Genomic DNA, 17,369 nt, shown 5'->3' with positions numbered 1-17,369 from the left:
TTCCCGGAACTAATCTCGGGAACCTTTTTGCCCTCCCTTTGTGGCAATAATATCCTTCCTGAGGTAAGGGGACCAAAACTGTAGACAGTACTCCCAGTGTGGTCTAACCAAACCACTATACAATTGGACCAAAACCTCACTACTCCCTAATCAGCAACAATTGTTTTCACTGCAGGAAGGTCAATAGCTCAAGGGACACAGATTGAAGGCAATTGGCAAAAGAATCCGGAATGGCATGAAAGAGCAAAGGAAACAAATTCAAAAGGGGAATTTACATTGGCATGGGGAGAGAACAGGCACAAATGGGATTATTCTTTCAAAGGATTGGTTCAGACACAATGGGCAGAATGGCCTCCTTCTGTGCTGCATCATACAGTCACCCACAATGGGCTGAACAGTGAGTCAGCACACGTTCCTTTACTGTTCTGGAAATGTGGACCAGGTGGTGGCAGTGTGCAGACCTTTCATTTTTTTTTAAGGGACGGTCCCTTCATCATTTCATGTCATTTTTATCTTAGCTCAAATTTAACTTTCCTCTGTTTGCGGCTCTGTTCTATTTTTCCTTTCATGGAGAAACAGACCGAGCTACGACATCTTTGGATGAATAAAATTTAAAGTTTGTTTATTAGTCACAAGTGAGGGTTACATTAACACTGCAATAAAGTGAATATGTACAACCAGCTCACTCTTATTCCCGTCAATTCTGGGTTACTTCAAATCACCCAATATACTTATTCTGTTTTTGAACTGCCCTGTCGAACTCCCCCTCGATCACATCTCCAGTGTTCAGACTGGAACTCAGAATTAGACTGTGTTATGAAGTGTGTGTGCAATCTGTGTGAACGTAGCTCTGTCCTGAGAATATCCCTGATTTCTAACACTGAGACAGAATTCTTATCTCCAATTTTCTTACTTAGCACTTGTGAAAATATACCAAGTTCACACAATTTTCATAACAGGTTTTTAGATCAAAAATACATTAACATTTACAGCATAGCAGTCCATTCAGCCCATCGATATAGAATATAAAAGCCTACATGATTGGGTAAATATAATTAGGATTGCCACATGCTAGCACGGATACATTGGGCCTAATGGCCTGTTCCTAAGTTGTGACCTTTATGCATGTGAGATTGCAGTCTTCTGTCTTTCCAGTGGTAGCAATAGGCCACAAACTTTACCGAGGGCTCGCAAGGTGGCTCTGTACGATGAGCACAGTACACTTGTCTAACTTGCCGGGGCTGGACAGGTCAGAAATCTGTCAGACTTACTCCATGGTGGTGTCGTCCAGGACGCCGGTGACTGGGATCCTGTAGAATCGCTGCATTGCTGCGATGGCAGCTTGCATAGAATGAGCTGAACGCATGGCTGAGGTGCGGATATCATTCGGCAGAAAGTATCCATAAGTCTTCAACCAGTTCTGCAAAGAAAGAAAAATATGATCTGAAGTTTTAGTCCATGTCTGAAGGTGCGACTGAACAATTGCCTGTTGGTGTAGACTTGGTGGGCCAAAGGGCCTTTCCTGTGCTGTATGACTCTATGGTAATATTGACCTTGGACAACGCTGGAAAAAGAGAGACAGGCTGTTGAAGTTTTCCATCTTGCACTCATCAGGACAGATGCAAGAATACCAAATTTCAAAGGCAGCAACAATTTATATTGCTTGAGGAAGAGTGTGCTGATTGGTTGGCATGTCATCTCTGATTGGTTGGCATGTCATCTCTGATTGGTGGGCATGTCATCTCTGATTGATCAAGACATTGCCATGCTGAATGCACCAGAAAGCTATTGTCCCCAGTGCTATTGCTTGTCCAAAAAAGGAGCTACATGCAGAGACCTGTGGGGTATAAGTCCTCTGTGGACAAGAGGAATTTTTTTTTGAAGGCATTTTTTTGAATGAACAGAAGTGTACAGGACAACAGTTACCCTGGAACATTTGTCATGTCAATGACTCAACCAATCAGAGCCAACTTGTCAACCAATCAGCACTCCCCTTCTCGTGCAACATAAATTAATGTTCCCTTTGAAATTTGGTATTCTTGTGTTTGTCCTGCTGAGTACAAGACAAAAGGCTTTGATGGCATGTTTTTATTTTTTCAGTGACGCTATTGAAGTTTGATTCACCAAACATTAAACCTCAGGACAATTCCTGCATTGTGCTGCATCAAGTCAGTGGGACAGAGTTAGTTAGCTGCCGTGTGTTCACATTGCCCGTCTCTCTCTATATCTTGGGTTATTTGTCAAATCTAGCACACAATCAGTTAAAACAGATTTCAGTTCTGTTCAACAGGAATGTTTTAATAAGCAGACCTACAGAAAGCCTGGGGGCACTGAAGGAATAGGAAGGCCATTCATGTATGTATTGAGGATCTGGGACATGTTTGCTCACTGTTTACAGTAATAAAGTAATTGCAGAGCGTAAGTGGACCATGTAACCATGGTAACAGAATCATTGGGAGAAATTGAGATGAAGGTAAGTTAATCTTTTTGGCTTCATGTTGTGTGTCTGTCTTTTGACATCTTGTAATTTACTCTGCTTGGAATGCAGAGATCAAAAGTAAAGCTGGTGTTTTGAGTAAACTGCGATTTGTTGTAGTTTTACTGGAATTATGAAGCACGAGACCTGAGCTGGTATAATGAATCATAAACTCAATAAGAAACAATTCAATCAAACAACAAAGAACCAAAAAAAGCTGCAGCACAGGAACAGGCCCTTCACCCCTCTGAGCCTGTGCTGATCATGATGCCCAAACTAAACTAAAAAAACCTTCTGTCCTTGCTCAGTCCATATCCCTCTATTCCCTCTCCATTCATGTACCCACTCAGATGTGTCTTAATAGTGTTCCTGCTTCCACCACCTCCTCTCTCAGCACATTCCAGGCACCCACCACCCACTGTGTGAAAAACTTTCTCCTGCACATCTCCCTTACACTTTCCCTCTCTCACCTTGAACCTGTGCCTCCTTTAATTGACACATCCACCCTGGTGAAAAAGCCTCTGACTATCCATCCTGTCTGTGCCTCTCACAATTTTGTAGACCTCTATCAGGTCTCCCCTCAGCCTCTGTCTTTCCAGTGAAAACAATCCTAGTTTATTCAAACTCTCCTCATAGTCAACTCCCTCGAGACCAGGCAGCATCCTGGTGAACCTTCTCTGCACTCTCTCCAGAACTTCCACGTCCTTCTGGTAGCGTGGTGACCAGAACTACATGCAATCCTCCAAATGCGGCCTAACTAAGGATTTATATAGCTACGACATGATTTCCCAACTCCTGTACCCAATGTCCCAGCATGCCATATGCCTTCTTAATCACCTTGGCCATGCCAAGGGAACTGTGGACTTGCACGCCCAGATCCCTCTGTATGTTAATTTTCCTAAGGGTTCCGCCATTCACAGTATCATTCACACTTAAATTTGATCCTCCAAGATGCATTGTCTTGCATATGTCCGGATTAAACTCCATCTGCCATTTCTCATAGAGTCATAGAGGTTTACAGCATGGCAACAGACCCTTCGGCCCAACTTGTCCATGCTGCCCTTTTTTTAAAAACCCCTAAACTAATCCCAATTGCCTGCATTTGGCCCATATCCCTCTATACCCATCGTACCCATATAACTACCTAAATGCTTTTTAAAAGATAAAATTGTACCCACCTCTACTACTATCTCTGGCAGCTTGTTCCAGACACTCACCACCCTCTGTGTGAAAAAATTGCCCATCTGGACACTTTTGTATCTTCCCCCTCTCACCGTAAACCTATACTGTCTAGTTTTAGACTCCCCTACCTTTGGGAAATGATTTTGACTATCTCGCTGATCTGTGCCCCTCATTATTTTATAGACCTCTATAAGATCACCCCTCAGCCTCCTACGCTCCAGGGAAAAAAGTCCCAGTTTATTCAGCCTCTCCTTATAACTCAATCCATCAAGTCCCGGTAGCATCCTAGTAAATCTTTTCTGCACTCTTTCTAGTTTAATAATATCATTTCTATAATAGGGTGACCAGAATTGCACACAGTATTCCAAGTGTGGCCTTACCAATGTCTTGTACAACTTCAACAAGATGTCCCAACTCCTGTATTTAATGTTCTGACCAATGAAACCAAGCATGCCGAATGCCTTCTTCACCACTCTGTCCACCTGTGACTCCACTTTCAAGGAGCTATGAACATGTACCCCTAGATCTCTTTGTTCTGTAACTCTCCCCAGTGCCCTAACATTAACTGAGTAAGTCCTGCCCTGGTTCAGTCTACCAAAATGCATCACTTCACATTTATCTAAATTAAACTCCATCTGCCATTTGTCAGCCCACTGGTCCAATTGATCAAGATCCCACTGCAATTGGAGATAACTTTCCTCACTGTCCACCATGCCACAATCTTGGTGTCATCTGCAAACTTACTAACCATGCCCCCTATTTTCTCATCCAATTCATTAATATAAATGATAAATAACAGTGGACCCAGCACTGATCCCTGAGGCACACCGCTGGTCACAGGCCTCCAGTTTGAAAAGCAACCCTCTACAACCACCCTCTGGTTTCTATCAAGAAGCCAATTTTGTATCCATTTAGATACCTCACCCTGGATCCCATGAGATTTAACTTTATGCAACAACCTACTATGTGGTACCTTGTCAAAGGCCTTGCTAAAGTCCATGCAGACAATATCAAGTGCACTGCCCTCATCTACCTTCTTGGTTACCCCTTCAAAAAACTCAATCAAATTTGTGAGACATGATTTCTGTGCCCAAGTCTCCAATCTATCTCTATCCTGTTGTATTCTCTGACAATCCCCAGCACGATCAGCAACTCCACCAATCTTTGTCATCCGCAAACTTACTAATCAGACCACTCACATTTTCCTCCAGGTCATTTATATATACTACAAACAACTGAGGTCCCAGCACTGACCCCTGCAGAACACCACTACTTACAGGTCTCCTTCTGAAAAACATTCTTCCACCATTACTCTCTATCTTCTATAAACAAGCCAGTTCTGTATCCATCTAGTCAGCCCACCCCGAATCCCATGTGATTTTAGTTTTTGTACCAGTCTGCCATGTGGCACCTTGTCAAAAGCCTCGCTAAAGTCCTTATAAGTCCAAGCATTTAAAGAAGCAAGGACTGATTAGGGACAGTCAGCATGGCTTTGTGAGTGGAAAATCATGGCTCATGAATTTGAGATTTTTGAAGGGGTAACCAAGAAGGTAGATGAGGGCAGTGCAGTTGATGTTGTCCACATGGACTTTAGCAAGGCCTTTAACAAGATATCGCATGGTAAGTTGTTGCATAAAGTTAAATCTCACAGGATCCAGGGTGAGGTAGCTAAATGGATACAAAATTGGCTTGACGACAGAATAAGAAGTCTCACAACACCAGTTTATAGTCCAGCCAGTTTATTTGATAGTAATCCCACAAGCTTTTGGAAACGCTGTTCCTTTGTCAGGTGTGTGGAAGGTTCTGATCAGAAACAGGACATATAAAGTCACACACAGTTTACAGAATACTGATTAGAATGCAAGTCTTTACAGCTAACCTGCTATTCAAGTTTTAAAGATGCAGACAATGTGAGTGGAGGTAGCATTAGCATAGGTTAAACAGATGTGTATTCTCTCCAGACAGGACAGTAAGTGAGATGTTACAAGCCCAGGCAAGTTATGGGAGTTACAGATAGTGCGACATGAACCCCAGATCCCAGCTGAGACCGTCCTCATGTATGCGGAACTTGGCTATCAGTCTCTGCTCAGCGACTCTGCACTGTCATGTGTCGTGAAGGCCGCCTTGGAGAACGTTTACCCGAAGGTCAGAGGCTGAATGCCCGTGACCACTGAAGTGTTCGCCAACAGGAAGGGAACAGTCTTGCCTGGTGATTGTCGAGCGATGTTCATTCATCCGTTGTCGTAGCTTCTGCATGGTCTCCCCAATGTACCATGCTTCGGGATATCCTTTCCTGCAGCGTATCAGGATACAATGTTGTCTACCTTTGTCTACCAATGTTGTCTACCAATGTTGTCAATGTTGACTTACTTAGTCAATGGTACAGCATTGGGGAGAGTTACAGAACAAAGATCTAGGTTCATAGCTCCTTGAAAGTGGAGTCACAGGTGGACAGAGTGGTGAAGAAGGCATTCGGCATGCTTGGTTTCATTGGTCAGAACATTGAATACAGGAGTTGGGAAGTCTTGTTGAAGTTGTACAAGACATTGGGAAGGCCACACTTGGAATACTGTGTACAGTTCTGGTCACCCTATTATAGAAAGGCTGTATTAATCTAGAAAGAGTGTAGAAAAGATTTATTGGAATGCTACCGGGATTTGATGGATTGAGTTATAAGGAGAGGCTGGATAGACTGGGACTTTTTTCTCTGGAGTGTAGGAGGCTGAGGGATGATCTTATAGAGGTCTATAAAATAATGAGGGGCACAGATCAGATAGTCAATATTTTTTCCCAAAGGTAGAGGAGTCTAAAACTAGAGGGCATCGGTTTAAGGTGAGAGGGGAGAGATACAAAAGGGTCCAGAGGGGCAATTTTTTTCACACAGAGGGTGGTGAGTGTCTGGAACAAGCTGCTAGAGGTAGTAGTAGAGGCAGGTACAATTTTGTCTTTTAAAAAGATAGTTACATGGGTACGATAGGTATAGAGGGATATGGGCCAAATGTGGGCAATTGGGATGAGCTTAGGTGTTTAAAGAAAAGGGTGGCATGGTCCACTTGGGACAAAGGGCCTGTTTCCATGCTGTAAACCTCTGTGACTCTATACTACATCCACAGCCCTTTAATAGGAAAATATGCCAGAGCAGCCAGACCCAGCAACATCAGCTTCTTAAAGACAAAAGGTCTGACAGTGCAGGTGACATGCGTGTTAAAGTAACACAAGAATCTGGAAGAGGAAATCAGCCAATCAGCTGCAGTGACACACGCATGCACACACACACACACACACACATGCATGCACACGCACACACACACACATATGCACACACATGCACACGCACGCACACACACACGCAGACGCACACAGATGCACACATACACGCACATACATACGCACATACACACACACATGCACACATACGCACACAGATACACATATGCACATGCACACACACACGCATATGCACACACACACACACACACACACAATACACACTCTCTCACTGTCTATGTCACTCACACTCATGTATCAAACACTGGCCACATTTCTAGAATTGATTGGAAGTTGGCCTTTATGGGGGCAGGTTTTGGGGCTTGCTTGCTGAGTGTGTTGTGTGAGGTGATGTTCTGGGTGACTCATGGGGCACAGGAAAGACTGAGTTGTCAGCTTGGATCTTGTTTGTCTCTCTCGCAGGAACAATGAGTTGGATTCAAGTCAAAGTTGTTTTCGGAGCAAGCAAGGAGATGGACTGCGGTTTGCCTGGTCCACTCTGAGCGTTGGCTTTGGAACTTTAAGAATGTTAGAATGTTTTAACAGAAGCAAGGCTGAGCTCAGTGTGATCACTGTGTAGAAATGGAGAATCCAGTGTCCTTGCTGTGGGATTGACTCGGGTTTACTCATTGCTCAGTCTCCTCAGCAGCCTGTACTTTGCAGTGATGTATAGCTGGAGTGTATTCGGAACTGCGGGGGAGCTGCCTGAGAATGTTGGCATTTGCATAACAGAAATAAAAGGAATTATGTTTCAAAAACCAATTAATCTGAAGTAGGGCAATGGAAAAACATCGGAACAGCAAAAAACTAAACATCTCAAAACCAATGGAAAAGCAGCAAAATAGGAACCATCGCTACCCCAGGAGTTAGTAACAGAGGACTTGGTCTGAGACCAGGATCAGATCAGTACAGAGACACACTGGGATAACTGCACTGTACAGCTCCCAGGAGGACAGACAGAAAGCCAGTTCCCCGAATTCACTGCCCCTTCTCCCAAAAATCGTACCCACTTTCTTGAACAGCTTGTGTAAATATAGGAAACTCTGGATCAATGGGTCTCACACCAGAGCTACACAGAGCTGCATCAGCCACAGGGCTGAGTTTGACATTTCAGCCTGTCTGTGTAATTGCCAGTTTCCTGTTACAGAAACAGCCCTTGTTACTTTTCTAGGAAAGTAATTTTCTGTTTTTAGAACTGGTGATCTCCCAGCTCCAAACTCAACAGTGTCACAACTTTCCATAGCGCCCAGTGATACTGAATGAACATAAATTAGCCAGAAACATAGCCTTCAACTCAAAAACTGATCCTGCCAAACACTGTCCCCTTCCATCCTGCAAAATACTGTCGCCCTCCACCCTGCCAAATACTGGTCATACCAAAATACTGACCTCCTCCACTCTGCCAAATACTGACCCCCTCCACCTTGCCAAATACTGACCTCTCCACCCTGCCAAATACTGATCCCCCCTCCACCCTGCCAAATACTACCAAAATACTAGACAATATCCAGGCTTGGGCTGACAAGTGGCAGTAACATTCGGACCACAGAAGTACTAAACAATGATCATCTCCAACATGACAAGACCCTGCCCCTTAATATTCAACTGAATTCAGGAATAGGAAGGGTGTAGTCACAATGTTGGTGTTTACCCACCCAACTGCTAGCGGGAGATAGAGGAACAGATATGTAGGCAGTTTTTGGCAAGGTATAAAAGTATTAGGGCTATCATGGTGGGGGATTTTAACTTCCCTGATATTGACTGGGACTCACTTAGTGCTAGGGTCGTGGATGGGGCAGAGTTTGTAAGGAGCATCCAAGAGGACTTCTTGAAACAGTATGTAGATAGTCCAACTAGGAAAGGGGCCATACTGGACCTGGTATTGGGGAATGAGCCAGTTGGTCGGTGTTTCAATAGGGGAGCAGTTCAGGAACAGTGACCATAATTCGGTAAGATTTAAGATACTGATGGATAAAGAAAAATGTAGTCCTCAAGTTAAGGTGATAAACAGGGGGAAGGCTAATTACAAAAATATTAGGCAGGAACTAAAGAATGTAGATTGAGGACAGATGTTTGAGGGCAAATCAACATCTGGCATGTGGGAGGCTTTCAAGTGTAAGTTGATAAGGATCCAGGACTGGCACATTCCTGTAAGGGTGAAAGATAAGTGTGGAAAGTTTTGGGAACCTTGGATAATGAGAGATATTGTGAGGCTAGTCAAAGGGAAAAAGGAAGCATTTGTTAAAGCTCGGAGACTGGGAACACACGAAGCAAGTGTGGAATACAAGGAAAGTAGGAAGAAACTTAATCAAGGCGCTAAAAGGGGTCATGAAAAATCATTGGCCAGCAGGATTAAGACAAATCCCAAGGTTTTTTATACATATATAAAGAGCAAGAGGGTAGCCAGGGAGAGGGTTGGCCCACTCAAGGACAAGGGAGGGAATCCAAGTGTGGAGCCAGAGGAAATGGGCGAGGTATTAAATGAGTACTTTGCATCAGTATTCACTAAAGAGGAGTTGGTGATTGAGGAGTCTGGGAAAGGATGGGTAGATAGTTTGAGTCATGTTGAGATTAAATAGGAGAGGTATTGGGGTTCTTGAGAAACATTAAGATAGACAAGTCTCCAGGGCCAGATGGATATACCCCAAAATACTGAGAGAGACAAGGGAGGAAATTGCTGGGGCATTCGGTCTCTGAGCTTCGGGTAAGCATTCTCCAAGGCGGCCTTCACGACACACGACAGCACAGAGTTGCTGAGCAGAGACTGATAGCCAAGTTCCGCACACATGAGGACGGCCTCAGCCGGGATCTTGGGTTCATGTCACACTATCTGTAACCCCCCCATGACTTGCCTGGACTTGCAAAATCTCACTAACTGTCCTGTCTGGAAACAATACACATCTCTTTAACCTGGGCTTAACCCTCTCTCCACTCACATTGTCTGTACCTTTAAGATTTGATTGCTCGTGGAGACTCGCATTCCAACCATTATTTTGTAAATTGAGTTTGTGTCTTTATATGCCCTGTTCATGAACTGAACTCCCACTCAGCTGATGAAGAAGCTGCGCTCTGAAAGCTAGTGGCTTTTGCTACCAAATAAACCTGTTGGACTTCAACCTGGTGTTGTGAGACTCCTTACTGTGTTTTACCCCAGCCCAATGCCGACATCTCCATGTTAGAGGGGAGGTCCCAGAGGATTGGAGAATAGCCACTGTTGTTCCTTTGTTTAAGAAGGATAGCAAGAATAATCCAGGGAATTACAGGCCAGTGAGCCTTATGTCAGTGTTAGGAAAATTATTGGAGAGGATTCTTCGAGACAGGATTTATTCCCACTCGGAAATAAGTGGACATATTAGCAAGAGGCAACATGGTTTTGTGAAGGGGAGGTCGTGTCTCATGAACTTGATCAAGTTTTTCATGGAGGTGACGAAGATGATTGATGAGGGTAGGGGAATGGATGTTGTCTACATGGACTTCAGTAAAGCCTTTGACAAGGTCCCTCGCAGCAGACTGGTGCAGAAGGTGAAGTCAGATGGGATCAGAGGTGAGTTGGCAAGGTGGATACTGAACTGGCTCGGTCATAGAAGTCATGATGTGGAGATGCCAACATTGGACAGTAGTGACTTTTAAGGGGCATCTTGACAAACACATGAATAGGATGGGAATAGAGCAATATGGTCCCCAGAAGGATAGGGGTTTAAGTTCAGTTGGGCAGCATGGTCAGTGCAGGCTTGGAGGGGCCGAAGGGCCTGTTCCTGTGCTGGAATTTTCTTTGTTCTTTGAATTATGGAAGCCTTCACAATCAACATCCTGGGACTTACCATTGACCATAAACTAAACTGGACCAGCCAATAAATATTGTGGCTGCCAGAGCAGGTCAGAGGCTAGGAATCCCGAGGTGAGTAACTGACTCGCTGAATCTCCCAAAGCCTGTCCACCATCTACAAGGCACAAGTCAGGGATCTGATGGAATACTCCCCACTTGCCTGGATGAATGCAGCTCCAACAACACTTAAGAAACTCAACACCATCCAGGACAAAGCAGCCCCACTTGACTGCTGCCCCTTCCACAAACATTCACTCTGTCCACCACCAACGCACAGTGGCAATGCTGTGTACCATTTACAAAATTCACTGCAGCAACTCATCAACTCGACAGCACCTTCTGACCCACCTGGATGGACAAAGGCAGCAGATACCTGGGAACACCACCACCTGCAAGTTCCTCTCCAAAAGGCACTACATGGTTGGAATCTGGGACGTGCTGCTTGCTAAGGTGTTGGGAGAAGTTTGAATAGGAGATTTCAAAACGGAATTCAATCAACACTTATAAGTGAAAGAAAGTCTGTCGTGGGTAAGTTGTTAGAAGGTATTCTGAGAGATGGGATCTACAGGCATTTAGAGAGGCAAGGGTTGATTAGAGACAGTCAGCATGGCGTTGAGAGTGCAAAATCATATCTCAAGAATTTGATCGAGTTTTGTGAAGGACTAACCAAGAAGGTAGATGTGGGCAGTGCAGTTGATGTTGTCTACATGGACTTTAGAAGGCCTTTGACAAGGTTACTGCAAGGTTTATTTTTATTCATTCATGGGACACGGGCATCGCTGGCTGGCCAGCATTTATTGCCCATCCCTAGTTGCCCGAGGGCAGTTAAGAGTCAACCATGTTGCTGTGGCTCTGGAGTCACATATAGTCCTGACCAGGTTAGGAGTCACATATAGTCCTGACCAGGTAAGGGCAGATTTCCTTCCTTAAAGGATATTAGTGAACCAGATGGGTTTTTCCGACAATCGACAATGGTTGCCTGGTAATCAGTAGATTCTTAATTTTTTATTGAATTCAAATTTCACCATCTGCCGCGGTGGGGATTCGAACCCGGGTCCCCCAGAACATTAGCTGAGTTTCTGGATTAATAGTTCAGAGATAATACCACTAAGGCCATCGTCTCCCCTGTTGCACAAGGTTAAATCTCATGGTATCCAGGATGAATAGCCAATTAGATCCAAAATTGGTTTGACAACAGAAGGCACAGAGTGATTGTAAAGGGTTGTTTTTCAACCTGGAGGCCTGTGACCAGCGGTGTGTCTCAGAGATCAGTGCTGGGCCCACTGTTATTTCTTATTTATATAAATGATTTGGATGAGAATTTATAAGGCATGGTTAGTAAGTTTGAAGGTGAAACTAAAATTGGAGGCACAGTGAACAGTGAGGAAGGTTATCTAGGATTGCAACGGGATCTTGATCAATTAGGCCAGTGGGCTGACGAATGGCAGATGGAGTTTAATTTAGAAAAATGTGATGCATTTTGGTCGATGGAATCAGGGCAGAACCTCCTCCTGTCTTTTTTTCCCGAAATGGTGCCGGAGCGAGGCGACCTTTTGCAAGTTTTTCTCAGTATACCTTCTATCTTTTACTCTCCTTCTATCCTTCTAAAACTTCATTCTAACTCTTTTACATTCTGCACTCTCTCGTTTCCTTCTCTATGAACAGTATGTTTTGTCACTATAGTGTGCAAGAAACAATACTTTTCACTGTATGTTAATACATATGACAAAAATAAATCAAATCAAAATCAAATCAAATCAGTTACTCAGGTGGACAGAGTGGTGAAGAAGGCATTCGGCATGCTTGGTTTCATCGGTCAGAACATTGAATACAAGAATTGGGACATCTTGTTGAAGTTGTACAAGACATTGGTGAGGCCACACTTGGAATACTGTGTGCAATTCTGGTCACCCTATTATAGAAAGGATATTATTAAACTAGAAAGAGTGCAGAAAAGATTTACTAGGATGCTACTGGGACTTGATGGATTGAGTTATAAGGAGAGGCTGGATAGACTGGGACTTTTTTCTCTGGAGTGTAGGAGGCTGAGGGGTGATCTTATAGGGGTCTATAAAATAATGAGGGGCACAGATCAGCTAGATAGTCAATATCTTTTCCCAAAGGTAGGGGAGTCTAAAACTAGAGGACATAGGTTTAAGGTGAGAGGGGAGAGATACAAAAGTGTCCAGAGGGGCAATATTTTCACTCAGACAGTTGTGTGTCTGGAACAAGCTGCTAGAGGTAATAGTAGAGGCGGGTAAAATGTTGTGTTTTAAAAAGCATTTAGATAGTTACATGGGTAAGATCAGTATAGATGGGTAAGATGGGTGTATAATATGGGCCAAATGCAGGCGATTGAGTCTAGCTGGGTGGGCACCATGGTCAGTATGGACCAGTTGGGCCAAAGGGTCTGTTTCGTGCTGCTCTGTGACTCTAATAGGATAAATGTCCTCCTTCTGATTCTAATGACCATGTTGTTGGCAAATGAATTTCAGAAAGAAACCCCACAACATCAGTTTAAAGTCCAAACAAGTTTATTTGTAGCAAAAGCCTCAAGCTTTCGGGACAGCCTGTCCCTTTGTCAGGTGGCTGGGAGTTCTGAAATTGAATTTCAGTACAGATAAATCTGAGGTGGCACATGTTGGTAGGACAAATAGGAAAGACTGCACAATCTTCCTGGTATCCAAATACAATGCAGAAGGAGGCCATTCAGCCCATCAAGCCTGCACCAACCACAATCCCACCCAGGCCCCATCCCCATAACCCTACTAACCCCCTGACACCAAGGGGCAATTTAGCACGGCCTATCAACCTAACCTGTACATCTTTGGACTGTGGGAGGAAATCGGAGCACCCGAGGAAATCCAAGTAGGCATGGGGAGAACTTGCAGATTCCACACAAACAGTGACCCAAGCTGAGAATCGAACCCAGGTCCCTGGAGTTGTGAGGCAGCCGTGCTAACCACTGGGCAACCGTGCTGCCCTTGGGAGGGGGGAGCAGAGGAATCCAGCAATACAGGTACACCATCGCTAAAATTGGCAATGTAGCTTTGTAATCCTTTATACAAAACCCACAAAGCACTGAGGTTCATTTCTCGAGGGATAAAATTAAAAAACAGGAAGTTTCTGTTAAACTAACACACAACATTGGTTAGATTATACCTAGTGCCCAGTGCACAGGTCTGGTGTCCATGTTGCAAAAAGAATTTCAAGGTATTGGAAAAGATACAAAAAACTTTGTAAGGATGATAACCAGAAGTTAGAGGCTATAACTATCAAAAAAGACTGAACAGATTGAGAATCTTTTCCCTCGAAGAGAGAAAGGCTAAGGGATGCCTTGGTTGTGAAAGGATTTGATAGGGTAGACATGACAAAGATGTTTCTACTTACGGAGGGAACCAAAACCAAGGCCATGAGTATAGATAGACATCAATAAATCCAACAGAGAATTTACAAGAAACTGCTATAACCAGGCGAGATTGTGAACTTGGTATTAAATTGAGTAGATGAGGTAAATAGTATAGATGCATTTGAGGAGAAGATGGATAAATAAACAAGGGCAAAGGGAATAGAAGGAAATGTTAATAGAGTGAGATGACAGAGGCAGGGGAGGAGGACAAGTGGCCTGTTCTGTTCTGGGGTTTAACATCATCTAAAACTCTTAGCAAATTGCTAACTTGGAGTTGCAATAGCAATACGGTCACATGAAAGTTACTGGTCAGCTTCCCACTCACACTTCACTCCCAATAACCTTCGAATATAAGGTGAATCTTTCAGCAGCAAATACTCCTTCTTCTCATTAAAACGGAGTGGAGGTGTCACACCCTACAGTTCACCAGAAAATGAGAAGGTAAATTGGGAGGTGATGGTGAGGTTACAAGATGGGATTTGATCAGATTGGATACAGTTAGCTCAGGGTTTGCAGAGCTTGGCAATGCTTGAGATTGGAAAACAGGGCAATTATTCAAATTTGTCTGTGAAGAATCGATAGAAAGGCCAACGGCTGTGGTCCTATCAAACAAAGACAACCAAATGAGGCTGTACTGTAGAGTAAGAAAGTTTAACGGCTAGACTGACAGACAGTAAGGCTCTTGTTGTGTTCCAGGATTGGACACTGCTTTTTTCTGTTCTTCCTTAGGCTGTTAGTGACAGCGACTCATTATTAATATTATCTCCTCGCTGAACATTCACTGATCTGCAGCTGCCAAATTTTCCTGCACACATCACATTTACATTTCCCACAATTACATTCCCCGACTGAGGAGAAACCACAATTCTGTGAGGAAAATACTCCATTCCTGTGACTCCTGACCTCAATCTCTACGTCCTTTCAAAATGGTTCACTCACCCCGGAAAGGAGAAATTCCCTCTACGAGGATTGAAGTGAGAATCACACATAGTAACTGGCCAGAACTGTCCTATTCCATCATGGAACCCATCATTGACTCTCTCTGTCTCGGGTAGATTGGTATTTAATGGTTAGCATAGACATGGTGGGCCAAGAGGCCTGTTTCTGCGCTGTGTGACTCTGGGAAGCCACAGGACAGTAAGTGGATGAGGTGTTGGAGAGAAAATGTGATAGAACCAAATGGGAGCTTAAATGATGTCAGAAACTGACAGATCCTGATCTCCAGGAACGCTAATACTCTGTAAGTATTTAGTTCCTTGTACAGCACAACCTGCACAGGATCACAGGGATGGTAGGGAATGACCCTGGATGGGAGTGGGGGGATGGTAGGGAATGACCCCGGATGGGAGTGGGGGGATGGTACGGAATGACCCCGGATGGGAGTGGGGGGATGGTAGGGAATGACCCCGGGTGGGAGTGGGGGGATGGTAGGGAATGACCCCAGATGGGAGTGGGGGGATGGTAGGGAATGACCCCGGATGGGAGTGGGGGGATGGTAGGGAATGACCCCGGGTGGGAGTGGGGGGATGGTAGGGAATGACCCCGGGTGGGAGTGGGGGGATGGTAGGGAATGACCCCGGATGGCAGTGGGGGGATGGTAGGGAATGACCCCGGATGGCAGTGGGGGGATGGTAGGGAATGACCCCAGATGGCAGTGGGGGGATGGTAGGGAATGACCCTGGATGGGAGTGGGGGGATGGTAGGGAATGACCCCAGATGGGAGTGGGGGGATGGTACGGAATGACCCCGGATGGCAGTGGGGGGATGGTAGGGAATGACCCCGGATGGCAGTGGGGGGATGGTAGGGAATGACCCCAGATGGGAGTGGGGGGATGGTACGGAATGACCCCGGATGGCAGTGGGGGGATGGTAGGGAATGACCCCGGATGGGAGTGGGGGGATGGTACGGAATGACCCCGGATGGGAGTGGGGGGATGGTAGGGAATGACCCCGGGTGGGAGTGGGGGGATGGTAGGGAATGACCCCAGATGGGAGTGGGGGGATGGTAGGGAATGACCCCGGATGGGAGTGGGGGGATGGTAGGGAATGACCCCGGATGGGAGTGGGGGGATGGTAGGGAATGACCCTGGATGGGAGTGGGGGGATGGTAGGGAATGACCCCGGATGGGAGTGGGGGGATGGTAGGGAATGACCCTGGATGGGAGTGGGGGGATGGTAGGGAATGACCCCGGATGGGAGTGGGGGGATGGTAGGGAATGACCCTGGATGGGAGTGGGGGGATGGTAGGGAATGACCCCGGATGGGAGTGGGGGGATGGTAGGGAATGACCCTGGATGGGAGTGGGGGGATGGTAGGGAATGACCCCAGATGGGAGTGGGGGGATGGTAGGGAATGACCCTGGATGGGAGGGGGGGGATTGTACATTCCCGTTGTTATTCTTTGAGCTTGAGCAGGGATGCTTCCTGTGAACTGCAGTGATTGGCTGCTCCTGCAGATTTCACCATGGATACATTGAGGGATAATCTTTGGCTCAGGTATCTGGCAGCTTTGGAACATTCCAGTATTTCTGTATTTCCAGACTGTATCCAATAAGCAATGAGGATGGGAATCACATGGCAGAATACTTCGTGGGCAAACATGCCAACGTTACTGATCATCAAGAGTAGACAGATGGGGGAGTAATTTGCTGGGCCGGATTTGAACTGTTTCTTGTGCACAAGATATACCTGGACAATTTTCCACATTGCTGGGTTTTACTCTGTATAATACAGGGTTACCTGTGTGCCAAACAGCAAAGGAACATGTGACAGACACAGCGAAGAAATCCCAAAACCAAGGATCAGATCTGAGCTCTGCAGTCCTTCCATATCCAGTCGAGAATGGTGATGGACAATTAAACAGCTCACTGGGGGAGGAGGATCCACAAATATCCCCATCCTCAATGATGGAGGAGCCCAGCACATCAGTGTGAAAGATAAAGCTGAAGTATTCACAGCAATCAGCAGGCTGTTGCTTCAATAGTCTATGAAATAGGTCACCCAGTACAGCACTCCCTCAGCACTGACCCTCTGACAGTGCAGCGCTCCCTCAGCACTGACCCTCTGACAATGCGGCGCTCCCTCAGCACTGACCCTCTGACAGTGCAGCGCTCCCTCAGCACTGACCCTCTGACAGTGCGGCGCTCCCTCAGCACTGACCCTCTGACAGTGCGGCACTCCCTCAGCACTGACCCTCTGACAGTGCAGCGC

At 45.4% G+C, this 17,369-nt stretch overlaps 1 protein-coding gene across 1 annotated transcript in view; it reads right to left on the bottom strand.

The window, feature by feature from the left end:
• Positions 1 to 17,369, bottom strand: part of LOC145353768 (matrix metalloproteinase-24-like) — a 114,287-nt gene that overhangs the window by 45,019 nt on the left and 51,899 nt on the right. Inside the window, exon 2 of the mRNA XM_080204543.1 lies at positions 1,272 to 1,420. Within this exon, the coding sequence (XP_080060669.1) occupies positions 1,272 to 1,366 (95 nt within the window). The 5' untranslated portion in view covers positions 1,367 to 1,420. The remainder of the gene's footprint in view (positions 1 to 1,271; positions 1,421 to 17,369) is intronic.

This window comes from Carcharhinus amblyrhynchos, chromosome 16 (assembly GCF_965287045.1).
Source record: "Carcharhinus amblyrhynchos chromosome 16, sCarAmb.v2.hapA, whole genome shotgun sequence".
NCBI classification, from domain to species: domain Eukaryota; kingdom Metazoa; phylum Chordata; class Chondrichthyes; order Carcharhiniformes; family Carcharhinidae; genus Carcharhinus; species Carcharhinus amblyrhynchos.
Note: the sequence above shows the minus strand (reverse complement) of the source record. Positions and strands in the feature narration are given on the sequence as shown.